General features: G+C 45.7%; 1 protein-coding gene across 5 annotated transcripts in view; it reads right to left on the minus strand.

The window, feature by feature from the left end:
* The window catches only part of tsc1b (TSC complex subunit 1b), a 45,306-nt gene extending 20,744 nt beyond the window's left edge, over nt 1–24,562 (minus strand). For 2 of the 5 annotated variants that reach the window (XM_072566008.1, XM_072566011.1), the window contains exons 1-10: nt 24,306–24,408; nt 13,143–13,358; nt 11,836–11,939; nt 10,513–10,665; nt 9,065–9,209; nt 7,547–7,701; nt 4,176–4,249; nt 1,867–2,045; nt 876–991; nt 676–793 (exon numbers count right to left, since the gene is read on the minus strand). In XM_072566008.1, the coding sequence (XP_072422109.1) occupies nt 676–793; nt 876–991; nt 1,867–2,045; nt 4,176–4,249; nt 7,547–7,701; nt 9,065–9,209; nt 10,513–10,665; nt 11,836–11,939; nt 13,143–13,248 (1,150 nt within the window). In that variant the 5' untranslated portion in view covers nt 13,249–13,358; nt 24,306–24,408. Of the gene's footprint in view, nt 1–675; nt 794–875; nt 992–1,866; nt 2,046–4,175; nt 4,250–7,546; nt 7,702–9,064; nt 9,210–10,512; nt 10,666–11,835; nt 11,940–13,132; nt 13,359–24,305; nt 24,409–24,432 lie in introns of those variants that run through there. The other 3 variants (XM_072566010.1, XM_072566009.1, XM_072566012.1) reach the window with 3 other exon arrangements.
* Nucleotides 24,563–27,330: the final 2,768 nt, after the last annotated feature.

The raw sequence follows: 27,330 nt of genomic DNA on the forward strand, positions 1-27,330 counted from the left end.
TTTTCCCTGGAGCGTCAGAGGCTGAGGAGTGACCTTATGAGGTTTACGAAATCATGAGGGGCATGGATAGGGTGAATAACCAAGGTCTTTTCCCTAGGGTGGGGGGAGTCCAGAACTAGAGGGCATAGGTTTAAGATGAGAGGGGAAAGATTTAAAAGGGATCTAAGGGAGCAACTGTTTCCATGCAGAGGGTGATGCTTGTATGGAACGAGCTGCTAGAGGAAGTGGTAGAGGCTGGTACAATTACAACATTTCAAAGGCAAGCGGATGGGTACATGAACAGGAAGGGTTTATAGGGATATCAGCCAAATGCTGATAACTGGGATTAGGGCAGATTGGGTTGTCTGGTCGGCATGGATGAGTTGGACCAAAATGTCTGTTTCCGTACGATATGACTATCCCCAATTGCTCTTTTCACAACACCTGTGATACTCTCTAATCGCAATATATCAGAGTTCAACATGACCCAGAGGAGAGGAATAATTTGTTATTTATGTCAGATGTTATTTCCAAAGCAGGGACATTTGAAAGGATGCACAACTGCATTTCACTGCAAAGCTTGTGATGACACCAACTGTGCAAAGTCAAATGGAACAGTGCACCTAAGGGTTTTCCTAGTGTAGGTTACACAATCACAGCTCAGGTGTAGCATGCAGTGGGCTGGGGTATACACACCTGGTGTACTGTGAACTCTGTGTAAGCAGGAGGCACTTTCAAATGGGCTGGGAGAAAGTCCTCTGGAGGATGGAGGTGTCGACAGCCCACACGCTGAAGATGGACTCCAGAGTGTGTCCTACAATGAAGACAGAAATTTAAAATACAGGACATTCAAAATTTGAGCTGGATCTTTCTTGCTTCGCAAGAACTTGGCTTACCTGGATCCCATCTGCAGGGAGGCGTTGTAAGGTTGGTGGTGTCTTGTAATGAGCCTGGGACCCTGGGAGATTGGAGAAGGGAACCCGGGGCGTGTAGGTTGATGATGATGCACTACCTGCAATAAAATTCAGCAAAAGGGAAATAATTAGCTCAATAAAACCTCTTCACAAATAAATTAAACCAGTCAAAAACTGCAATAAAATATCCCCCACAAGCAACATTTGCCCTTTTTATTTTTCCCCGCCCTGGTCACAAACTTTTGAAGTCAATGTAAAACATATACTGGAACCTTATTTCTTAGCACCAACATTTGCATGGAGAGCTGATGAGAGGTTAATGTGTTAATTTCTATCTAAAGTTTAGTTTTTCTTTAATTTAACTTAGTAATTGTAACGAAATTATGAAAGGATGTTATTTTAGCTTTGAAACAAGCACTTGTAGCAATTGCACTGGTTAACAAGATGACAGGTTAAAGATGATTTGCAGAAGCTTGAATTCAGTTTTTTTTCTTCAGGGAGCATAAAAAGACCTGCATTGGTCTGTAGTGAGAGTTGCTTTGGAGCAGAGTGTGTAAAGTGAGGAGTCTGGTGAGTGTGGAAGTTCAGTGAAGATAGGACGGAGGTGCTCCTTTCTTCCTTTCTCAGCCTTCATCAATATCAGTCCATAAAAATGACCGATGGTCTTGTTGCCTGCCACTTCAACACACTACCATGTACCCTGGCCAACATGTGTGTCTCAGGCTTGCTGCAATGCTCCAGCGAAGCTCAGCACAAGTGGGAGAACCGTATCTCACTTTCAGCTTGAGGACCCTGCAGCCTTCCAGATGCAACAGAGTTTAATAATTCTGGGGCCTGAGCACCTGCCCCCAGGGCATATAAGGCTAGAATACTGTTGAGAAAGGCAACTACCAATACAGAATAGATGGGCTGAATGGCCTGTTTGTTTTGTAATTTCTGTACAACTTTGTATTAATTTAAAATAGTCTCTTACCAAAGCTGCTCTGAGAATCTGAAAACGGGCTAGAGCTGTGGTCAGCGGGCTTATGCTGAGTATGGGTAGAGAAATGTTTCGGCATAACCGTGTAACCTTCCTCACATGAAGCCTCCTTTGGATCCAGAGAAACTTTGGCACATTCTATGACAATGTCATGTGTTTCAAATCGCTTCCACCTGCGCAACAGAACCGGAAAACGAACAATTAGTTGTTGCCAATGATCACATTTCAGTAACAAAGGGATTAAGAACTTGTTGCTTCAGGGTTCGTCTAACCAAGTCAGCTGTTGTAAAGATCGAGTTTCAAGCTTCTACCTCCAGTGCTTAGGATAACACGTGCATGTGCGCTGCTGCAACTCTTCAGAATCGAAATAGTTATGGTATTTCCCCAATTTCACATCTATTTCACAAGGTGCAGGCAGGTACTCGTGTTACATTCCACTACTGCATGGCTCTGCTTCAGCTGTGGATCAATTGGTAGCACACATGCCCCTAAATCTCTCAATTTCAGGTTCAAATCCCACTCTAGAGCTTGATCACCAAGAAAAAAATCCAAAGCTGCAACTCCAGTGCAGTACTGAGGGAATTCTTCAAACAAAAGATTTTAAACCAAGCCTGCTTGGGTGGACGTAAACGATCCTGTGGTACTATTTCAAAGCAACAGGAGAGATCCCCTGCATGTCCTGGCCAATATCTACCTATCTGGTCACCAATATGTTAGTATCCATTTTCATAAAATAATGGCAGAGTACGGGCATTTGTCCTTGATACCAGCAGACACCGCTCACTCAATCAGAAACAGATAAAAAGCGCAGCAGGTCTGGCAGCATCTTTGGAGAGAAATCAGAGTTAACATTTCAGGTCCAGTGAGGAAGGTTCTGAAGAAGGGTCACATTAACTCTGATTTCTCTCCACAGATGCTGCCAGACCTGCTGCACTTTTCCAGCAATTTCTGTTTTTGTTTCAGATTTCCAGCATCTGCAGTTCTTTCAGTTTTTTCCACTCAATGTCACTTTGATTACAGCATTTATAGTCCAGCCGAGCTGCCTGCCACTTGAATTAACTCTTAATTCCTTTCTTGTGAATGTAGGCATCAAACTGTCACTTGAGCTCAGCCATGTCATCAGCAAGTTCTACATCCTAAACAATTTCCGTTAAAAAAAAATTCCCCCAATTTTGAAGACTTAGATGAAACTTAGATAGCTGTTCAAAATCATAAGTGGTCCAGAGAAAAAAACTGCTTGCAATGGCTGGAAGGTCAAAAATCAGAAGAAATAGATGTAAAGGGACCAGCTAAAGAACTAAAAGGTGAAGTGAGGATTTTGCTTTCAAAAATGGTTAGGATCTGAGAAAGTTTCAATAATGGTTTTTATTAAGGAGTTGGACTGGCATTTCAAATGAAAAGATCTACAGGGCATCAATGAAAGGATGGAGAAGTAGAACTGGTGAAATTGTTCTTGCATGTGCCAGATCAGGTTCAAGAGACCAGCAGCCTCTTCCAGTCCTGTAAACATTTGATTGTTAGTAACTTTCCATTATGCCCAATTGTATGTATCTAGTACAAGATAATTAACCATTTTTGCACTGAGATCTTATTCAAATCACACTACTCCGGGGAATTAAGCCCGTAATCCGAGCTAACAGTCCTTAAGGGTGTACTACACTGTCAAAGATGCTGGCTTTAAGATGAGACACTCATCAGGGACTCTTTGTTTGCTATCTCTGGGAGATAGAAGACACCATGGCACTTTTCTAAAAAAAGACAGGAGTCTTATTTTCTAGTGTTCTGGCTAATGTATATGCGATGAACAACATTACAAAACAGATTGCCTGCTCTGCTTTTGTGGAACCTTACTGTACAGTACATTTCCAGCATTTGTAACAATGACTACACTTCACAAGGTACTTTGTTAGCTGTAAAGCAGTACACAAATTCCTGAGATTCTGCTGTACAAATGTCAAGTTTCTGTTTTAGATTTAGAGGAACAGAGAAATAAAAATGTCATTCGAGAGAGGTGCTAGGATTGATTCCAACACAGACACAAACATAGTTGACTCTTCATCAGAGCTGAGGTGAAGTGTGGAGGGGGCAGCATTTATGCAATAGTGGATGGGGGGGAGAAAGTGTGTTGATAGTCCATGAGGTTAATCTGATCAGATGGAAACGAAGTTTAATACAGTTGAAAGTAATGGGGATGTTGCAGATTAAAATGCTCCTTGAAAATTCAAGTCGACATATAAAAATGAGAAAGCAAGTGAAAATGAAGCAAAGAAGAGTCCTCAACATTTAGTTCATCCATCACTTACTTAATGGGATCCAGTTCACGGTCCTTGGTTCCAGTCACTAGTTCAGGGTGGATTCGCACATGTTCCAGCATCGGCTGCAACAGTTATTGAGGAATGCAGTAAAATTAAAATCAATGCAATCAAGAACTTGTCACTGCCCAAGAACTGTACAGGGCTCCGAAGAAAAGCTGAACCAGCCACTGTGAAACGCACACAAATGCAAACACATGCACACTTCACCTCTCCCTCAATAAAACTCAGACTTGAGCAAAGAATAATTTGTGCAGATGAATTTAAATTTCAGATCTCAATGAAGAGAATAAGTAAACATCTCCAACACAATTAACATTTTGAAGTTTTACTTCTTTAAATATCAAGTACAGAGAAGACAGTAGTGTGGTGCGAGTAAGCCAGAGACCCAGATTAATTTTTTATGGGATGAATGTCCAAATCCTACCACTACAGTTGGTGGAATTTAACTTCAATGAATAAAATCTGAAATGTATTGCCAGTCTCAGTAATGGTGAACATAAAATCAGAGATTGCCGTTAAACAACCCATTGTCTTTTAGGGAAGGAAATCTGTCATCCCTACCTGACCATACATATAATTCCAGACATACAGTAATGGGGTTGATTCTTAAATGCCCTCTACTATGGTCAAGAAGCTATTTAGCAAGAAGGCAATTTGGAATGGACAACAAACATTGGCCTTATCAATGACCCCCAAGTACCATGTAAGAATTTTTTAAATCCCTAACTTTAATTTTCTGCCATTTGCATTTAACCACGGTCCACTGAAATTGCTACCCCAACCACACTCCAAATTTCTTCCTGTTACTGAAGTTGCTAATCTGTTCTGAAATATAAACCCAGACAGAATGCTGCCTGCGTTCATGCCATACCCAACTCACCACTTGTGGCTGTTGAGCAAATGCCAACAGGCAACTCAACCACAAATTACAGAATCTGTACAGTTTTAAATCGGAGGCATTCGGCCCATAGAATCCACACCCTTATGTTATCTTTGCTTAGCCTTTGACCTTGATCTTTATGTCATCATTGTCTACAGGAACAGAACGAGAAGACTGCAGGATATCAAATGTTGTTCCCTTGTTCAAGAAGAGGAGTAAAGACAACCCTGGTAATTATAGACCAGTGATCCTTACTTCAGTTATAGTTAAGGTGTTAGAAAAGGTTATAAGAGAGGGCATTTATAATCATCTGGAAAGGAAGAAGTTGATTAGGGATAGTCAACACGATTTGCAAAGGATAGGTCGTGCCTCATAAACCTTATTGACTTATTTGAGAAGGTGACCAAACAGGTGGACGAGGGTAAAGCCATTGATGTGTTATATATGGGTTTCAGTAAGGCATTTGATAAGGTTCTCCACGGTAGGCTATTGTAGAAAATAGAGGCATGGGATTGAGGGTGATTTAGCAGTTTGGATCAGAAATTGACTAGCTGAAAGAAGACAGAGGATGGTGGTTGATGGGAAATGTTCATCCTGGAGTTCAGTTACTAGTGGTGTACTGCAAGGATCTGTTTTGGGTCCACTACTGTTTGTCATTTTTATAAGTGACCTGGATGAGAAGGATGGGTTAGTAAATTTGTAGATGACACTAAGGTCAGTGGAGTTGTGGGTGGTGCCAAAGGATGCTGCAGTTTACAGAGGGACATAGATGAGCTGCAGAGCTGGGCTGAGAGGTGGCAAAGGGAGTTTAATGCGGACAAGTGTGAGGTGATTCACTTTGGAAGGAGCAACAGCAATAAAGAATACTGGGCTAATGGTAAGATTTTTGCTAGTGTAGATGAGCAGAAATTCATGTACACTGATCCCTGAAAGTTGCCACCCAGGTTGAGAGGTTTGTTAAGAAGGCATATGGTGCATTAGCTTTTATTGGTAGAGGGATTGTGTTTCGGCGCCACGAGGTCATGTTGCAGCTGTGCAAAATCCTGCTGCGGCCACACTTGGAGTATTGCGTACAGTTCTAGTCACTGCATTATAGGAAGGATGTGGAAGCTTTGGAAAGGGTTCAGAAGCGATTTACTAGGATGTTGCCTCATATGGAGGGAAGTCTTATGAGGAAAGGTTGAGGGATTTGAGGCTGTTTTCATTAGAGAGAAGGAGGTTGAGAAGTGACTTAATTGGGACATAAAAGATAAACAGAGGGCTAGATAAGGTGGACAGTGAGAGCCTTTTTCCTCAGATGATGATGGCTAGCATGAGGGGACAGAGCTTTAAATTGAGGGATGATAGACATAGGACAGATATCAGAGGTAGTTTCTTTCCTCAGAGTGGTAGACGTGTGGAATGCACTGCCTGCAACAGTAGACTTGCCAACTTTAACAACATTTAAATGGTCACTGGACAAACATATGGATGATAATGGAATAGTGTAGGATAGGCTTCAGATTGGTTCCACAGATCTGGAATATTGTGTGCAGTTTTGGTCGCCATACTATAGGAAGGATGTGGAGGCACTGGAACGGGTGCAGAGGAAGTTTACCAGGATGTTGCCTGGTATGGTAGGAAAATCCTATGAGGAAAGGCTGAGGCACTTGGGGTTGTTTTCACTGGAGAAAAGAAGGTTTAGGGGTGATTTGATAGAGGTGTACAAGATGATTAGGGGGTTAGATAGGGTTGACAGTGAGAACCTTTTTCCACGTATGGAGTCAGCTATTACAAGGGGGCATAGCTTTAAATTAAGGGGGGGTAGATATAGGACTGATGTAAGGGGTAGGTTCTTCACTCAGCGAGTCGTAAGTTCATGGAATGCCCTGCCAGTAGCAGTAGTGGACTCTCCCTCTTTATGGGTATTTAAGCGGGCATTGGATAGGTATATGGAGGATAGTGGGTTAGTGTAGGTTAGGTGGGCTTTGATCGGCGCAACATCGAGGGCTGAAGGGCCTGTACTGCGCTGTATTCTTCTATGTTCTATCAGTGCAACATCAAGCACCGAAGGACCTATACTGTGCTAGAATGTTCTATGTTCTATTATAACTCTACATTTCCCATGGCTAACTCACCTAGCCGGACATTCTTGTGAGCAATGTAACACAGCCAATCCACCCTAACCTGCACATCTTTGGACTGCAAGAGGAAACCGGAGGACCCCGATGAAACACATATAGACACGGGGAGAATGTGCAAGCTCTGAAAAGACAATCACCCAAGGCTGGAATTGAACCCATATACCTAACGCTGTGAGGCTAACCACTGAGCCATCATGTTGCCCCGAAGGGAGCACAGCACCTCAAACCTGAAACTCCCCCCAGTCTTACAACCCTAAAGCAAAGCCCAAGCATTGACTGCCAAACCTGGAGCTCTCCCTCCAATGTTACAATGTCCAAGCACTTTGGAAAACAAATGTATCTGACTTAAGCCTTACCTTTACCACCTCCTCAAATGTTTCCATGTTTTCCTTCATACTGTAGTGGGAGCGGAGGTAGGACACAAAATTGCACGGGTACATCCCATAGAGACGGTGAAATAATGCATAAACACTGGCATGTAGGTGGATCAGATATACTTCTGGCACTTGGCCTGATAGCAATAGAGAACAGAAAATATGATACACTTAGAGCAGCCCTTAATGTCATTCAAAGTATCCTTTTTACTTCTACAAAATCTAATTTTAAATGCAGGAAAAAATCCATTTGCAAAACAGCAAGTTAAGCACTAATTAAAATATCCCCCTCCTGCTTCCTAATCCACTTGCACCCAGTTTGCTTAGCAGTAGCTCTGCATCATATCAGTTATTGTGTACAAGTCCCAGGATCTGCTGCTTCTTCACATGACAACCCATTATCATCTATTAGGCCAGTTTTACCATATGAAATATTATATAAATGCAAGCTGTTCCTAAAGTCAATGTACAGAAAACCACGTTTTGATGAATAGTCAGGAACTTTAAACATTACTTCTGAATCTCTCACCGTATACATGGTCTGGCCTGCTGTTTCCTGTATTTTGTAATCTTCATTTCAGGTCATCAACATTAGAACTAATTTACATTTGCTACAAAAATAAAGGTGGGGAGGGCACCAGTAGAAGTGGAACACCAAGTTACAGATTCTAAAGAATCTTTGACAGTTGCTGGAATTAGAATGAACTTAATTCAGCTGATCTATTAAAACAAAGCCATTTGCTCCCCTGGGTAAGTTTAAAAAAGGGCATTGTTTCAGAATTGCAGGGGGTTTTGCTCGGTGCAGTCAATATTTATTCCTCAAATCATTAACAAACACATTATCTTGACATTTATCACACTGGTCTATGTGGGATCTTGCTGTGTGCAACTCAGCTCGAGTTTCCTTCACTGAGTACAGTAATTACACTTCAAAAGTTCTTCACTGAGTATGAGGCACTTTTGAACTTCCTGAAGTTATGAAAGCCTCTAAACAATTAAAAACTATTTTTTGCCCCGGGGAGAATAGAGCAAGATTTAAGTACAGGTCGTTCTGCTATACCGAGTGTTTCATTAACACAAGTTTGCTGTAACACGATTGAATTGGAGACACTGTTTCTGAAGTGCAAACTTTTCAAATGTGCGTTGCTGTAACATGATTACATCGCCAACACTAAGTGCTGTTTCTAAAGCCGATTGACATGGGGTTGCACAAGAACGCAACCATCGCGTTATAGAAGAACAACCCATACAAAAAACACCCAATCATTCATCTCCTCAACTGCTAATTATACTTGTAACACAACCAGCCAGAGACACCAGGGTGAGTTTGCCCACTTTGTTTCCATTTAATATACTCTTGGGCCAAAGAAATTTTCATCCCAAGAGACTCAGATTCATAGCCAAGTCCTCCAGGAAAACAAAAGAGAGAACTGCTGATGACCCATATACTCGGCCTTCACTAGCAGAATCAGGCATCACCTCAGTGTCCCATAGTCATACCTGGTTTTTGTAGGCTCCACGCAGCCAACCGGCCAAAGATTTCAAAGAAATCAAGGAGATACTGCTTCCCAGCTTGTGGTATCATGGGCAGAAGGATGATTAACACAAGGAGTCCGGTAGTGAGCACAACAACTTCAGTCTCTGTCTGCAGAGAGAAGATCAACAGCTGCGAGTCAATGAAGACAGACATTAGCATTAAAGAGAACATTAGTACAACGTGATAATTGTCCTCGAACAGAGTCAGGGAGGAAGAGGAACACACAGGAAACAGGAAGCTGCACAAATACACTCCCGCATTTCAAGACATTATATGAACTACAGTAGTCACCCAACCCCATCAAGGCTGTTAAGTCATCGAATTGGACTTTGGTTGATTTATACTTCTGTATTTCATGGTTCTTCATTCTCTCCATACCCATCTAACAAACATTTATCAAACCATAGTTGTAACATTGTTTTAAAATGAATCCATACCTCAACACTGTTCTTTGCCTGGTAGTGGATTGGCAGTGAAAGATGCCAGTGTGTGGGGAAATAACTGAAGAGGATCGCACACTTTCGAAATAAAAGGAGCACTCTTCCAAATCAGAGAATAGCTTCTTTGCAGAATTTCTATCAATGGGAGAGCAGAAATTCTACATTCTTTGTTGACCACATTTTAGTTGGAAACTCTCTCACTTTGCAATTAAGACAGCTGTGGGTTCAAGTCTCACTCCAGAGCCCATCACATAAGCCAGCATTACAGCACAGTACTACTGCACTGCCTTCGGAGTGAGGTATTAGACAGAGGCTCCAGCTCTCCCAGTCGGACACAGAGATCCCATACCCTCAATCATTGAGGAGCAGGGGAGTTCTTCCCAATATACTGACTAATAGTTATCATTCAAATGACAACTCTGAGAAATTAGTTGGTAATTATGGGGTTACTACATGTGGGAGCTTGTTGCAAGTCAATTGATTGTATTTCTTCCAAGTTAACAGTGACTACATTTCCAAAAAGGTATTTAATCAACTGGTAAGTGCATTGGATAATGACAGAAAGTGAAAGCTGCTTGGCCTCAGAGGCACTATAGGCTGCCCTGTGATAACAGAGAGATGACCAATGGTGACTTTAACTCAAGGGTCACCATGGCTCAGGTGAGGCACACAGTTGAGAAGCAGGACCTTCATGGTAACCTCAGCCAGTAAAGGAATTCAACTCTAAATCACAAACCAGCATCTAGCCAACCACATATGAGCTGAACACATTTCTAATTATAAGTACATTACTAAGACTCAGAGGATTTGTCAAGGATTAATAAACATCTCAACAAGCTAACCAATAGCCTAATTGCAAATTGAAGCAGTCCATTGCTCACTTCTAGCAGTACCACGTTTGCTAATCAACAAAGCATATTTTAGATGCTAACAGTGGGAAACAAAGCTATTTTGAAACATGTGTACTGAACCTTCAGACACTTGAGTAGTGAAACCAGCACAGGTGCACGAAAGAGTTTATGAATCCATGTTGGCTCACGTCGAATGACATGCCCCAGCAAGGTCACAGCAGGTAGTCGGGTGGCTGTTTTTCCCATGCACTCGTTTAATCGATCCAGAAGATGCTGGAAAATACAAAAACTTTCAAGATAAACCAGATTGCTGGAGCGATTACAGCAATCTAAACTGCTAACACTGTCTAGACAAAAAAGGAAATAGCCAGTTAAATACAAAAGGCAGCCAGTCCTCTCAGAGGCTTTAATGTCATTTCAGCAACTCTCACATACTGAAATCACAATTAAAGACATTTGACTCTCACCTCTCAAAAGTATTAAATCACAAACTCAAACCCAAGTTGTGGTGGTCCTCAATTTATGATTTAAAGCAGATGTGGAGATTTTCATTTAAGGAAAAAGTGGCATTCATAAAATAGCCTTTAGACAATACAGTTCACTCTTTTTAGTGAAGTGAATCCACTTTACCTGTATTTGCAAAGTTGTATGTTAACCTTAAGACACATCTGATGGGTGACAATTCTTCGTGGTCTGTTCTACAAATCCTATCCATCAGGACTGAAGCATCAACTACCAGTCTCACAGAGGGGTTCTGGGAACATCTCTGGGACACATGCATCAACAACCCCACTCCCTGTGGCCAACCACTTCAACTCCCCCTTCTGCTCCCCCAAGTATATAAAAGCCCAGGACCTCCACCGCCAATTCAAACCCACCAGCCAACTGGAAGAACACTTCTTCTGCCTCAGGACCCTCCAATCAAATGCATCAACATCGACTTCACCAGTTTCCAAATTTAACCTCCTTCCACCTCATCCCAGATCCAGCCCTCCATCTCGGCACTGCCCTCTTGATCTGTCCATCTTCCTTCCCACCTTCCCCACTGACGTATCACCATCACCCCCTACCTCTAGCCACCTATCATCATCCCATCCACCTTCCTGCAGCCCCACCCCCTTATTTTTCTCTCAGCTCCCTTCCCCCTCCACATTCCTGATGAAGAGCTTATGCCCGAAACGTCAACTCTCCTGCTCATCGGATGCCACCTGACCTGCGAGGCTTCACCAGTGCCACACTTTTCAAACCCAATTTCTTGCAGTACAACGTAAAGGAACCTATTGAAATGGTTCTGGGTTTCTCTTTTGTTTTGTATTCTTATAAATAAACAGGAATGAGCTAACATTCTGGAGGTGTATTCATCTGATTACTGCCAACCCTCCTGTTAAAGTGGGAGATTCAGCAACTCCATTTAAAACCAAACACATCTTGAAGCTCACGTACCTTATCATGGGGTTCCTGTACAGCTGAAAGAATCTGTACAGCTAACACAGAATTATGTTCCAAATAATGATCCACCAAAGCATTCAGCAGCAGGGGGCCACGGTCTGTAGACAGATAATATCACCAATGGTAAGCACAGATTTTTTTTTTTTACTGACAGAGCAAGTGTTCTCAATGGGTTTGTGTAACTGGACTTCATAATATCACACTTTTGAGTTGCCCAAGGAGGCAATTCCTAATTCCTCCCATGAAGAGTTACATTAAATTTTAACAGAACACTGGTTAGACATCATTGAAACACACAAGATTCTTAAGAAGCTTGACAGGGTAGGTACAGGGAGTCTAAGATCAGAAGACATCATTTTACAACAAGGAATCGCACATTTAAGACAGAGATGAGAAGCAAATTCTTCTTAGGGTTGCATATCTGTGGAATTCTTTACTGCAGAGAGTTGTCCAGGCTGGGTCATTAAATGTATTCAAAGCTGAGGCAGACAGGTTTTTAATTAGTCAGGGAATCAAGGGCTATACGGATGGGACAGCAAAGCAAAGTTGAGGATTATCAGATCAGCCATGACCTCATGAATGGGACTGTAGACTCAATGGGCTGAATGGCCTACTTCTGTTCCTATTTCTTATGGTCTAATTCTGGTCGCCACACTTTGGAAATGTGCAGAGAGGATAACAGTGAAGTCAAAACTCCGCTTGTCTGAACACAGGCTGGCCATTTCAGAGTGGAGAAGGATAGCAGGAGATGTAGTCAGATCAGGTTATCGAGAGATTTTGAGAGAGTAAATAAGGAGAAATTGCTTCCAATGGTAACCAGAGAAACCAGAATTAAAGTAGCTAGTAAAAGAATCAGAGGCGAGATGCGAATTGTTGTGATGATTTGAATGTACTGTCTGAAAGTCTGGCAGAACCAATTAAATTGCAACTTCCAAAAGTGAATTGGAAACCACTTAGAAATGTACAATTACTTAGGCTGAGAAATGAATAGGACACCAATTAACAGAAAGCTGGCACAGGGATGATAGACTGAGTGGCCTTAGAACTATAATAGTAGACAAACAAGAGTGGATGAAGACAAATACTGACCACTCCCAACTTAGAAATAGGTGATTTACAGAAATAGCAAAACTGCAAGATTCACGCACATTAGAAAAAGTTACTTTTAAGAACAAAAGCTCACATGTAAGAAATCAAACAAAAACATCAAATTCTGGAAATATAAAAAACACGACTATTATTGAACCCCTTCATCAGAATCGAAGACTGAATCACAAATAAGTTCCAGTACAGTCTGACACCTGAGCGGAGGTGTTCAGTGACAATTCCCTTGACTTCCTCGAGAACCTGCAGGTCTGTGGACTCCAGCAGTGGAACCAGGTCACTAACGTTTACCGGCTGCGTCATGCTGTACCAGCTTCCTCTGACCCGTCTCCTTAGCTCAAACCCAGGCGGCACCCTCAGCCCACGCCAGGTCTGAACCGACTCGACCCTGGCTGCTGACTAGCAGGGTAATACTGTAAACAAAGATAAAACAGCAGAAGTCATCGTTACTCATTCTTAGACTCAAGTAATTTCAGTATAAAATTAGTTTTGCAACAGATGTGAAGGTTAAGAGGTTATTCGGAAACATCACGAGCTTATAATGTTAAAGACGCGACATAGGTGCAACCTGTTGTCACTATACCTGCCTTCCTCAAACTCATTTGTGTTCCTCTTGCCTGAAAGCTTAACCAAACACTGTTTTGGTCATTCTCCCATCGTCCAGAACCATGTTTGACTCTGCCGCACATATCCTAACTCACATCAGATTTTGCTCATCACACATCTTTCTGCTCACTGGTCTAGGTTCACTTCTAAACCAACGTTACTTGGATTTGGAAATTATCTTAATGTTTATTTTGCTACTTAATAGTATTTGATCCCAGGTCCAGATCAAATTAACTGATCTCAGTCGAGATGACTGCTGCGTTAGCATCGACCTCAGTACTCTTAGAGCATGAGGAACAATTAACTAACAACCTGTATAGATTCACTGACTGCTGTAGTAACTTCCTCTTCCGAATCAGATAATTGCAATTTAAAATTAAATGCTCAAATTTTAAGACTGACTGATTCCTTCCAGGGGCAGATTTCACAGAATCCAGATCACACAAATATTTCAGGTGAAAATGGTATGAGCAAGCTGGAAATAATTCTGACCATAGAGCATCTTTAGTTTAATACTTTCGATATAAATTCCACGTCAACATCCCGAATGCAAGGCCAAAGCAGTGCTACATTGTCAAAAATGCTGCCTTTTAAATGATTCTTTAAACTAAAAGCCCCATCTGCCTTTTTGGGTATTACTATGAAGAGAAGGGAAATGAGTCTTGAAAGTAGGTCAATACTGATCCCTCAACCAATACCACAAACACATATTTAGTTACCAGGTTGAGTTTGTGGGGGGCTTGCTATGTGCTAATTGCTGCTGCAGCATTTCCTATAGAATAAGTGACTATAAAGTGCTTTAGGATGCACCAAAGACAGGAAAAGTGTTATAGAAATTAAGTTTATCATTTAAAGAGGACAGTTTTATTCCACTGCACTCTTACGCACTCTCAAGTGCTGCAGAGAGATTGGGGGGTGCACACCATTCATATCAGCAGCTCCAGTCATGAAGAGCACTATTCTGTACTCAAAATTTAAAAATCACACAACACCAGGTTATAGTCCAAAAGGTTTAACTGGAAGCACACTAGCTTTCGGAGTGACGCTCCTTCATCAGGTGATAGTGAACACAGAACTTATAGCAAAAATTTACAGTGTGATGTAAATTCTGCGTTAGGACTGAGCCCTCCACTATCACTCCACTGTGATTTTTAACTTTGTATACCCCAGTCCAACACTGGCATCTCCAAATCATGACTGTACTCAAGTAGTTGTTATGACCAAACACTCAAACGGATGATTCAGCCTGTTTCTATAGGCTGGCAACACGGGAAGGGATCAAAACCACAAATTCTGGGTCTTTTCATTCGATCGCTGCTTGGTGATAGCTGAATTGAAAAATCAAACTCAGTAGAAAAGCAAGGAACAGACCTGAAAAGTTTTCACCCCTCCCTCAAACGTCAGTTTTAAGATATCCTGATGAGGAGTGCTCACTGCTGCTTGCGAATAGAAATATCCATTTAAGAAAACACAACCACAAAGCAATGATTTGTGCCCTGGCAGGAGACTAACACTCAATACATTGATTGGGAGCCTCAAGTTCAAATTGCTGGCCACTTGCCCAGAAAAGCGGCAACACTCAACCTTAGTTACTAAGGCTGGGTTTCATGCTGCTCAAAGTTAGAGTTAAAATGGAGAATAACAACAGAAGCTGTGGGACTGGGAACATGCAACTTTCTTTCAAAAAAAAAAGCAATGATCAAATGTTACAACATGGACTCTATTTTAGCTGATTAGTCACTGAGTTTTTGTCAAGTGTAGTAGCACCCCATGAAAACAATAGAAAACTGCTGAAAGACATATCTGATCAGTAAGTATTCAGAAACAGAAAAGACAGATTAAAGGTTTTCTCACCAGAAATAATTTTCCACTTTTTATTTTATGCAGTATAAACATAGATGTAGATCAATGAGACTCAGCAACCAGTTTCTGGGCTATAGTAGAGGTGCTTCAATTATGAAGGTGTTGAGTCAGTGTAATATTTCCACTTGGGGGTGGGTTCAATTACAGTCATAAATTTAAAACACTCACAAAGAAATGCAATTAGGAATTCAGGAGAAACTTAACTGGAGAGTAGGGAGCATATGAAACTCTCTTCCATGGAGTGTGGTTGAGGCAAAACACTTGGATGCATTGTATGGGAAACAGGATATGTATGAGCGAGCAAGGTAGAGAGGATATGTTGACAGGGAGAGCTGGGCGAGTGGCAGGAGGTTTTTCTGGAGCAATAACACTGCCAGAGATTGATGAGGACAAAAGACTTCTTTGCGATGTCGACTCAATTTACTTCAACATAAGTCCTCACCTGAAAGAACTCATGCACAGACTCAAGAGTCATACAGCACAGAAACAGACCCTACAGTTCAACTCGCCCACACCGGCCAGGTATCAAAAATTAATCCAGTCCCATTTGACAACATTTGGCCCATATCCCTCTAAATCCTTCCTATCCATGTTCCCCATCCAGATGCCTTTTAAATGTTGTAATTGTACCAGCCTCCACCACTTCCTCGGGCAGCTCATTCCATACAAGCACCACCCTCTGCATGGAAACAGTTGCCCCCTTAGGTCCCTTTTAAATCTTTCCCCTCTCACCTTAAACCTATGCCCTCTAGTTTTGGACTCCTCCACTCCGGGAAAAAACCTTGGCTATTCACCATATCCATGCCCCTCATGATTTTGTAAACCTCTATAAAGTCATCCCTCAGACTCTGATTCTCTAGGGAAAATAGCCCCAGCCTATTCACTCTTTCCCTATTCCATCTGTCGAACAAGGGTGGTCACACACAGGGTGCGGGCCATTTGACCCCTCAATGCTCCAGTTGGTCTGATTGTTAGCCTCATACCCCCAATAACCTTGCATCCACTTCCCACAACAAGAATCTATCAGTATTTGCCTTAAATACATTCAAGGAAGACAGAGGGTGGTGGTGGAGGGTCCTTTTTCAGACTGGAGGCCTGTGACCAGTGGAGTGCCACAAGGATCAGTGCTAGGTCCTCTACTTTTTGTCATTTATATAAATGATTTGGATTGCAAGCATAAGAGGTACAGTTAGTAAGTTTGCAGATGACACCAAAATTGGAGGTGTAGTGGACAGTGAAGAGGGTTACCTCAGGTTACAACAGGATCTGGACCAGATGGGCCAATGGGCTGAGAAGTGGCAGATGGAGTTTAATTCAGATAAATGACAGGTGCTGCATTTTGGGAAAGCAAATCTTAGCAGAACTTATACACTTAATGGTAAGGTCCTAGGGAGTGTTGCTGAACAAAGAGACCTTGGAGTGCAGGTTCATAGCTCCTTGAAAGTGGAGTCGCAGGTAGATAGGATAGTGAAGGCGGCGTTTGGTATGCTTTTCTTTATTGGTCAGAGTATTGAGTACAGGAGTTGGGAGGTTATACTGCGGCTGTACAGGACATTGGTTAGGCCACTGTTGGAATATTGCGTGCAATTCTGGTCTCCTTCCTATCGGAAGGATGTTGTGAAACTTGAAAGGGTTCAGAAAAGATTTACAAGGATGTCGCCAGGGTTGGAGGATTTGAGCTATAGGGAGAGGCTGAACAGGCTGGGGCTGTTTTCCCTGGAGTGTCGGAGGCTGAGGGGTGACCTTATAGAGGTTTACAAAATTATGAGGGGCATGGATAGGATAAATCGGCAAAGTCTTTTCCCTGGGGCCGGGGAGTCCAGAACTAGAGAGGAGAGGTTTAGGGTGAGAAGGGAAAGATATAAAAGAGACCTAAGGGGCAACTTTTTCACACAGAGGGTGGTACATGTATAGAATGAGCTTCCAGAGGATGTGGTGGAGGCTGGTACAATTGCAACATTTAAGAGGCATTTGGATGGGTATATGAATAGGAAGGGTTTGAAGGGATATGGACCGGGTGCTGGCAGGTGGGGCTAGATTGGGTTGGGATATCTGGTCGGCATGGACGGGTTGGACCGAAGGGTCTGTTTCTGTGCTGTACATCTCTATGACTCTACTTCCATCGCCTATTGAGGAAGAATGTTAAAAAGACACATCAGTCTCTGAGAAACGAATTATTACCTGTATTAAATGGATGGTCAAATTTATTTTTATACAGTAACCTCTGGTTCTAGATTCTCCCACAAAAGGTAAACATCCTTTCCACATCCACCCTGCCAAAATCCCTCAAGATCTTGTACTTTAGTCAAGTTAAATTCTACTCACTCATCAAAACTCTAGCAGATACAAATCCAGTTTGTCCAGTCTTTCTTCATGTGACTATTCGCCCATTCCAAAAATTAACCCAGTAAACACTCTCTGAACTGCTTCTAATGTATTTACTTCATTAAATGGGATGATCAATACTGTACACAGTACTCCAGATGTGATCTCACCAATGCAGTTCAAGGTAACCACTCAACACCACCCATTCAAGGACAATAAATACAAGCTGGTTTGGCAACACCCATGTCTCCTGTATGAATAAAAAATACAAACTAGCTCTAAATGTATACATTAGCAAAGCTCTCTTGGCTTTAGTTATAATGAGTCAGGTTTTGTGCCCTTTAACAGGACAAGCAACACATTATGCAATGCATGAATGGCACTGCTGTGTGGAGCAAGCATCCCTATCAAGGTACAGAACCGGAACTGACGTGAAGTATTGCTGGAGACAGTGTGCACCCACTAACACCACCAGCAACCCCATGCCCCTTCCAACAAGTTTCACTGATTTGGGGGTGGGCAGATGTGTTACTCCAAGAGGTTCATCCTCACCTCCTGTGGGGAGGTTCAGTGGGAAAAAAAAAGCTGCTGTTCCTGTTCACATGGAGTCCTGGTGCAAAACAAACACTGGGAGAGGAGGCAATGTTAGGATCAAGCCCTCAGATACTGACAGATTACTACAGATTGATCATTCAGGTGAATTAGCAGAGAACAACTAACACCTGTAAAATTGTACCTCAACAAGATGTAGCAACTTGGTAAGGCAACAGTGAAGAAAGCTGGGGAATGTATTAATGAAACAGCCAGGTAAAACTCGTACTTCACCCAAGATGCTCTCTGCAACAGAACTCAAGTTTAAAACAACTGAATAATGTCAAGGAGGGATTAGCATGAAAAGTTATAACTTATTCAAATTCTATCCTTGCCCGACAAATGGAAGGCTGAAATAAATTGTTCATTTTGTAATGACAAACTTGACCAAAGTGGAGTTCCTGACCACATCAACACTGCTCAATTTCAATTTGATGATATCGCCCAATTCCCAGTTTCAACTGCTCAAATCCTCAACGGCTTAGTTACTTCTCGACTTCACTATTCCAATGCACTCCAGGGTCACCTCCACATTCTATTTCCTGTAAATTTGGTCAACTGCAAACCTCCACTGCCAACGTGCACCAAGTCATACTCAGATCCTGTGCTCACTGACAAACACGCATTGGTTTAGTGTTCAAGTCACTTACAGCTTCTCACTTCCGCCAGTCCTACTCATCACCACTCATCACAGATGTATCTGTGCTCATCCCAATTGCAGCCTTTAGAGCATTGCTAATTTTCATCACTTCACCACAGGCTGCCCTCAGGTGTCTCGGTCGTAAAGTCTCACCGTCCTCCTTTAGAAAGCTCTTTATAACCTACCAAAGTTTTGATCATCTACACCAATCATAGAATTGTTCAAGCACAAGAGGTAGGAGGGAGTCCATCTTCTCTGTACTGCTTCAATTAATTAGCATTTCACTAAATGCCATTCATCCAGAACTTGCTCATAATCTTGCGCAGTCTCTCTTTTCGGATAAAAGTCTAATTCTTTCTAGAAAGCTTTAATTGAACCTGCCTTCTTCAGGTCTGCTTACGAGACTCAGCATCAAATTTTGTTTGTTTCTCTGAAGCATGTTGTCTACACGAAAGGATTACATAAATGAAAGCCTTTGGCACAGTTGATTTACATATTAAACAAAGTATTGGTGAGCTAACTTTTAAAGATATAGTCCCTGTTACAGAGATTCTACAGAAGTTAAAAAGGCAGCTTACACTGCAAATCAAAAAAAGGACAGGACTTTTCTGAAAAGATATGCAACTTACTATCGGTGCAGGACACAGCACATTTATATTCAATATCTTATCAAGCTACTGAAAAGGTGTTAGGGTTAGTGCATTTGCATGGATGAATGTTGGCTAACTACTAGAAAATAGAAAATTGGGAAAAAATGGCTATGATTGAACATGATAGAATTCTTCAAATTGGAGAGTGAGGTAATGGATTCTGAGACAAGGGTCCTGAATCTTAATAAAGGGAAACTATAATGGCATGAGGTTTGAGTTAGCCAAGATGAATTAGGAAATGTTACTGGGAGGAATGACAGTGGGTAGGCAGTGGTAAACATTCAAAGAGCAAATGGCTGAACTACAAAAATTGTTTATTCCTGTCTGGTGCAAGAGTGCAAAGAGAACAATGGCTTATGAAGGAAGTTAGTGATAGCATCAGATGCAGAAAAAGAGGCATTCAAATGGGCAAAAAAAAAAGAAAACTGAGGATTGGGAAAGTTTAGAATTCAGCAAAGGAGGACAGAGATTGACTAAGATACAGTGAGACAGTAAGCTTCAGGGATCATAAGAACGGACTCCAAAGGTTTCAAAGAGAAAAAGTTGGGTAAAAACTAAATGTAGATCCCTTACAGTCAGAAACAGGCAAATTTATGAGAAATAAAGAAATGGTTGACAAATGAATTTCATACTTTGCTTTAGGTCTTTGCAATGAAAGATATAAATAACACATCAGAAATGATGGGGAATACAGGGTTTAGTGAGAGGGAGGAACTGAAGCAAATCAGTATTATAAGAAAAATGGTGTTGGAGAAATTGATGGGATTGAACACTGATAAATCTTAAGGTACTTAAGGAAGTGGCCCTAGAAGTAGTGGATGCATTGGTGGTTAACTTCCAAGACTCTTTAAACTCTGGAACACTTCCTATAGATTGGACAGTACCTAATGAACCCCACAATTTAGAAAAGGCAGATAGAGAGAAAGTGGAACGATACTCCAGTGAGTCTGATGTCAATAATGGAGAAGATGCTAGAATCCACTATCAAGGATTTTATAGCAGATCACAGAGGGTTGGAATATAAAAACACCATTGTGCTACTGAGACTTTATAAAGCTCTGGTTAGGCCCCATTTGGAGTACTGTGTTCAGTTTTGGTCCCCACACCTCAGGAAGAACATACTGGCACTGGAACGTGTCCAGCAGAGAGTCACACAGATGATCCCTGGAATGGTAGGTCTAACATATGAGGAACGGCTGAGGATCCTGGGATTGTATTCATTAGAGTTTAGAAGATTAAGGGGAGACTTAATAGAGACGTACAAGATAATACATGGCTTGGAAAGGGTGGACGCTAGGAAATTGTTTCCGTTAGGTGAGGAGACTAGGACCCATGGACACAGCCTTAGAATTAGAGGGGGTAAATTCAGAACAGAAATGCGGAGACATTTCTTCAGCCAGAGTGGTGGGCCTGTGGAATTCATTGCCGCAGAGTGCAGTGGAGGCCGGGACGCTAAATGTCTTCAAGGCAGAGATTGATAGATTCTTGTTGTCTCGGGGAATTAAGGGCTACGGGGAGAATGCGGGTAAATGGAGTTGAAGTGCCCAGCAGCCATGATTGAATGGCGGAGTGGACTCGATGGGCCGAATGGCCTTACTTCCACTCCTGTCTCTTATGGTCTTAAAACAGTGACAGAATCAGACAGAGTCAGCATGAATTTACAAAAGGGAATTAGTGTTTGACAAATCAACTGAAATTCTTCAAGGATGTAACTGGTAGAGTTGATCGGGGAGCTAGTGGATGAGGTTTATTTGAACATTCAGAAGACTTTTGACAAAGTCCCTCATAAGAGATTAATATGTAAAATTAAAGCATATGGGACTGATGGCAGTGTATTGAGATGAATATAAAATTGCTTAGCAAAGGGGAAACAAAGAATAGGGATAAATGGGTCTTTGTGTGACCCATTGTGGCAGGCAGCGACTAGTGGGGTACTGCAGGAATCAGTACTAGATCCCCAGCTCTTCACAATGTATGTTAATGAGGGAATCAAATGTAATTTCCCAAAATTTGCAGATGACATAAAGCTGTATGGAAGGTGAGCTGAGGAGGATACACTATGTTGCAGTGTGATTTGAACAGGCCAGATGGGCAAATGCCTGGTAGATAGAGAATAATGTGGCACATGCAATTTAATGTGGATAAATGTGAGGTTATTCACTTTGGTAGCAAAATTAAAAGGCAGATAATTATTTGAACAACTAAGCTGAGAGCGAGAAATGTTCGAGACCTTGTCCATGTCCACCAATCATTGAAAGTAAGCATGCAGGTGCAGCAGGTGGTAAAGAAGGCAAACAGTATATTGGCCTTCACTGTGAGAGGATTCAAATACAGGAACAAGGATGTCTTGCTGCTGTTGTGCAGGGCATTAGTGAAACCACACCGGAACATTGTACGTAGTTTTTGTCTTCTTTACTGAAGAAGGATGCTCTTGCTATAGAGGGTATGCAGCAAAATTTTGCCAAACTGTTTCTTGGGGCAGCAGGACTAACATAAGAAGAGAGATTGTGTTGGTTCGGATAATATTCACTGATGTTTAGAATAATTAAGCAGGAGAATCTCAGAAATCTATAAAATTCTAACAGGACTAGACAGGTTAGATGCAGGAAAGATGTTCACACAGTGGGAGAGTCCAGAACCAGAGTCACAGTTTAAGGAAAAGGGATTCCTTTTTTAAGGGTTGAGACGAGGAGAAATTCCTTACCCAATGAGTAGTGAGCCCATGGACTTCATTACCACTTAAAGCGGCTAAAAGTTCAAAACACTGTTTTCAAGAAAGAGGTAATACAGGTCTTGGGGCCACAAAGATCAAAGGATTAGGGGTATTGAGCTGGATGATCAGCCATGAACATATTAACTGGTGGAGCAGGCTCGAGGGGAGGGTTGGCCTACTCCTAGCTTCTCTATTTCTATCGCAACCTATACCCAGGGCAGTGCTGCATGGGTCAGCATTGGGCTCAAAATTATTTACTATATACATTCATGATTTGCACTTATAAATTTGGAGATGTCAAAAATAAGTGGGAAGGGGGGGTAGTCAGGATGACGTGAAGCCTGCAAAAGGATACAAACAGGGAAAGTGAGTGGGCAAAATTTGGCAGAAGGGAAAACGTGAGGTATACACTTTAGTTGGAAGAACAAGAGTTGGATGTCATTTAAACAAAGAAAACCTCCAGAAAGCTGCAGTGGAGGAACTTTGGGATCCTCATGCATGAATCAACAAATTGCTAGCATATAACAGGAACGCAAACGGACAAGTGGCCTTTAATTCATTGGAAATAGAGTCTTAAAATGTTGAAGCCCTGCTCCTGTTGAAGGTGCAGCGGTCTGAAAGCTAGTGCTTCCAAATACACCTGTTGGGACTATATGAGGAGATGTTGAGTAAGTGGGGCCTGTACCCATTTTAGAGTTTATAGGAAGAAGAGGAGTCATTACTAGAATACACAAGATTCCTGGCAGGCTTGACAAGCTAGATGCTGCGAATTTGTTTCCTTGTTGTGGGAGGATGCATAAGCAAACAGCACAATCTTTGAGTAAGGGGTTGCTCATTTCAAACAGATGAGGATTTTTTTCCTCATGTGGATAATTAATCTGTGGAATTCTTTACTACAGAGACGATCAAGATCAGATGAGGAGGCATACTCAAAACTGAGGCAGATTTCTGATCGGGAAGGGAATCAATGGTTATGGGGATAAAGCAGGAAAGTGGAGTTCAGGGTTATCAGAACAGTCATATTCACATTGCATGAGGTGGATCAGAACTGAATGGCCAATCAATGCTCCATCTTGTAGTTGCACATGAACAGGCCTTTCAGCCCTTCAAATCAATTCTGGTGATATGCGAGATGAACTCATTCTGAACCCATTGATACTTCCTGCCCATTTAAAAACAGGGCTATTTACAAATATAACATAGTCCCAGGTTAGCTTGGATCTATAGACCAGACATTACTGATTCTCAGTTGTGAAAATTAAAGAAAGATCTCTGATAAATTGAAAACAGTCTGAAGTGAGCTTTGCAATCCCGATCATTTAATAACACAAAGGGGGCGGTTAGAAGAATTGTTTTTCTCTTTGCAAAGAGTCGGAGATAAACCCTGCACCACACGCGGGGGCCGAGGTACAAAAAGGAAGAGGAAAGGCAAAATCTGACTTTACAGGTTAACTTTCGCCATATATTTAAAAAAAACACACACAATGGATCATAACAAGAGACTGGACAGAAAGCAGCTCCTATGGCACCGGACCAGGCCCAGACTCAAGGCGGGGATCAGACCAGGGCGAACGCGGGCGGAGGAGAAAACCCAAATAAACTGACCCTCAGCTTAATCCCCGCGGCCAAGACCCCGACCCCGACCCCAAACCTAAAATATAACCCACAGTTTCTCATCAGATTCACTCATTCATTTCGTATTCCCCCCCATCCCCCAGGCTCAGGTTGGGAGTCGAGTAACCCCCCCCCCCCCCCCCCTCCGGGGTTCGGGATTCGGGATTCGGGATTCGGGGAAGGGGAGATGGTGGGGTGGGGGGAGGGGTGATGTGGGGGGGGCGGTGGGGGTGATGGGGAGGGGGGTTGGTGATGAGGGGGGAGAGGGGGAGGATCCCGAGCCCTGAGGGGAGACGCTGTGGGAGCGGGGGAGATGTTGGGGTGCCCTGGCCCCGGGGGGATGGGGGAGGGGGTTTACCTCTCACCGAGTCGACATTCCACAGGGCGCCGCCATCTTAACCGCCTCACCACCCCCCACCACAGACGGATCATCCACATCCGCCAGCCTGGGCCATATAAAAAATAAACTCGGGACTACTTCTTACAATCTCCTTTCAAATCCTGAAATACAAACTGCTGGGCGCCAACCACAGTCGTAGTCGAAACTCTACTCCCCCTCCCCCCGATCATCACTCCGTCCAGGCCGCTCATTTCTTTAGGAGAGTGGGTGGAGAAGTAGTCCCCACGGTCTTTTCACCCCCTCCCCCCATTGTCTGCGGACGGATACCAGGTGGAGGGACGCGGCTGCGCGTGACTGCGGGTGTCCGGAGCGCGCCTGCGCCGCCAGCCGCGGACCCGCATGACGTCACCGGGCCCTGGTAAACAGGGGTAATTCACGGTCAAGGGGGCGTGGTCACCCAACTGTCAGTCACAGCGTGTCCAGACCTGGTTCAGGAGAGGGAAGGGGTGGGGGGGGGAGAGAGGCGGAGGGGGAGGGGGAGACGGGGGAGGGAAGGAGACGGGGGAGGGGGAGAGGAGACGAGACGAGACGAGACGGGGGGGAGGGGAGACGAGATGAGACGGGGTGGGGAGGGGAGACGAGATGAGACAGGGTGGGGAGGGGAGGGGAGACGGGGTGGGGAGGGGAGACGGGGGGGAGGGGAGACGGGGTGGGGAGGGGAGGGGGGGAGGGGAGGGGAGACGGGGGGGGAGGGGGAGGGGAGACGGGGGGGAGGGGAGGGGAGACGGGGTGGGGGGTGGGGGGGAGGGGGAGGGGAGATGAGGGGGAGGGGAGACGAGGGGGGGGGGAGGGGGGAGGAGGGGGGAGGGAGGGAGGAGACGAGGGGGGGAGGGAGGAGACGATGTGGGGGGAGGAGACGAGGGGGGGGAGGGAGGAGACGATGTGGGGGGAGGAGACGAGGTGGGGGGGTGGGAGGAGACGAGGCGGGGGGTGGGAGGAGACGAGGCGGGGGTGAGGGGAGACGAGGCGGGGGGGAGGGGAGACGAGGCGGGGGTGGGAGAGACGAGACGGGTGGGGGAGAGACGAGACGGGTGGGGGAGAGACGAGACGGTGGGGGAGAGACGAGACGAGACGGGGGAGGGGGGGAGACGTGGGAGGGGGGAGACGGGGGAGGGGGGAGACGGGACGGGGGAGACGAGACGAGACGGGGGGGAGGGCAGAGACGGGGGGAGACGAGACGGGGGGGAGACGAGAGGAGAGGAGACGAGACGAGACAGGGGGGGAGACGAGACGAGACGAGACGGGGGGGAGACGAGACGGGGGGGAGACGAGACAGGGGGGAGGGGAGACGAGACGGGGGGGAGACGTGACGGGGGGGGGGAGACGAGACGGGGGAGGGGAGAGACGGGACGGGGGGGAGATGGGACGTGCTGGGGGGGGACGGGCTGGGGGGGGACGGGACGGGGGGGAGACGGGACAGGAGGGGAGACGAGACGGGGGGGGGGGAGAGACGAGACGGGGGGGGGGAGAGACGAGACGGGGGGGAGAGACGGAGGGGGAGATGAGACGGGGGGAGGGGGGGAGACGAGCCGGGGGGGGGGGACGAGACGAGACGAGACGAGATGAGACGGGGGGGAGAGACGGAGGGGGAGACGAGACGGGGGGAGGGGGGGAGACGAGCCGGGGGGGAGACGAGACGAGACGAGATGAGACGAGACGGGGGGGAGACGAGACGAGACGAGACGAGACGAGACGGGGGGGGGGAGACGAGACGAGACGAGATGAGACGAGACGGGGGGAGACGAGACGAGACGAGACGGGGGGGGGGAGACGAGACGAGACGAGATGAGACGAGACGGGGGGGAGACGAGACGAGACGAGACGAGACGGGAGGGGGGAGACGAGACGAGACGGGGGGGAGACGAGACGGGGGGGGGAGACGAGATGGGAGACAAGACGAGACGAGACGAGACGGGGGGGGAGACGAGATGGGGGGGGAGACGAGACGAGACGAGACGGGGGGGGAGACGAGACGGGGGTGAGGAGAGGGGGAGGGGGGGAGACGAGACGGGGGTGAGGAGAGGGGGAGGGGGGGAGACGAGACGGGGGTGAGGAGAGGGGAAGGGGGGGAGACGAGACGGGGGTGAGGAGGGGTGGAGGGGGGGAGACAAGACGGGGGGGAGGAGGGGGGGAGGGGGGGAGACGAGACGGGGGGGAGACGAGATGGCGAGGAGGGGAAGACGAGACCAGGGGGGGAGACGAGACGGGGGTGAGGAGGGGGGGAGGGGGGGAGACGAGACGGGGGGGAGGAGGGGGGGAGGGGGGGGAGACGAGATGGGGGGAGACGAGACGGGGGGGGAGACGAGACGAGGGGAAGACGAGACCAGGGGGGGAGACGAGACCGGGGGGTGGGGGGGGAGACGCGGGGGGGGGAGACGGGGTGGGGAGAGGGGGAGAGACGAGAGGGGGGGGAGATGAGAGGGGGGGAGACGGGGGGGAGTGTAGGGGGTGGTGGGAGGGGGGTGGGGTTGGGGGGCTGGGGTGGGGTGGGGAGGTGGGGGGGAGGGGGCGGGGGAGGATGAGGGGGGTGGGGGGGAGGGGACGGGGGAGGGTGAGGGGGTGGGCGGAGGGGGACGGGGGAGGGGGGGTGGAGGGGTGGAGGGGAGGGGGGCGGGGGGGTGGGGGGGAACGGGGGTGGGAGGGGGGGAGGGGGGGTGGGGAGGGGGGGGAGGGGGGTGGGGGGGAGGGGGGGTGGGAGGGGGGGAGGGGGGTGGGGGCGAGGAGGGGGGGACGGGGGTGGGGGGGAACGGGGGTGGGAGGGGGGGACGGGGGTGGGGGGGAACGGGGGTGGGAGGGGGGGGAGGGGGGGTGGGAGGGGGGGAGGGGGGTGGGGGGGAGGAGGGGGGGACGGGGGTGGGGGGGAACGGGGGTGGGAGGGGGGTGGGGGGGAGGAGGGGGGGAGGGGGTGGGAGGGGGGGAGGAGGGGGGGAGGGGGTGGGAGGGGGGGAGGGGGGTGGGGGGGAGGAGGGGGGGACGGGGGAGG

Source organism: Chiloscyllium punctatum, chromosome 49 (genome assembly GCF_047496795.1).
Source record: "Chiloscyllium punctatum isolate Juve2018m chromosome 49, sChiPun1.3, whole genome shotgun sequence".
NCBI lineage: Eukaryota > Metazoa > Chordata > Chondrichthyes > Orectolobiformes > Hemiscylliidae > Chiloscyllium > Chiloscyllium punctatum.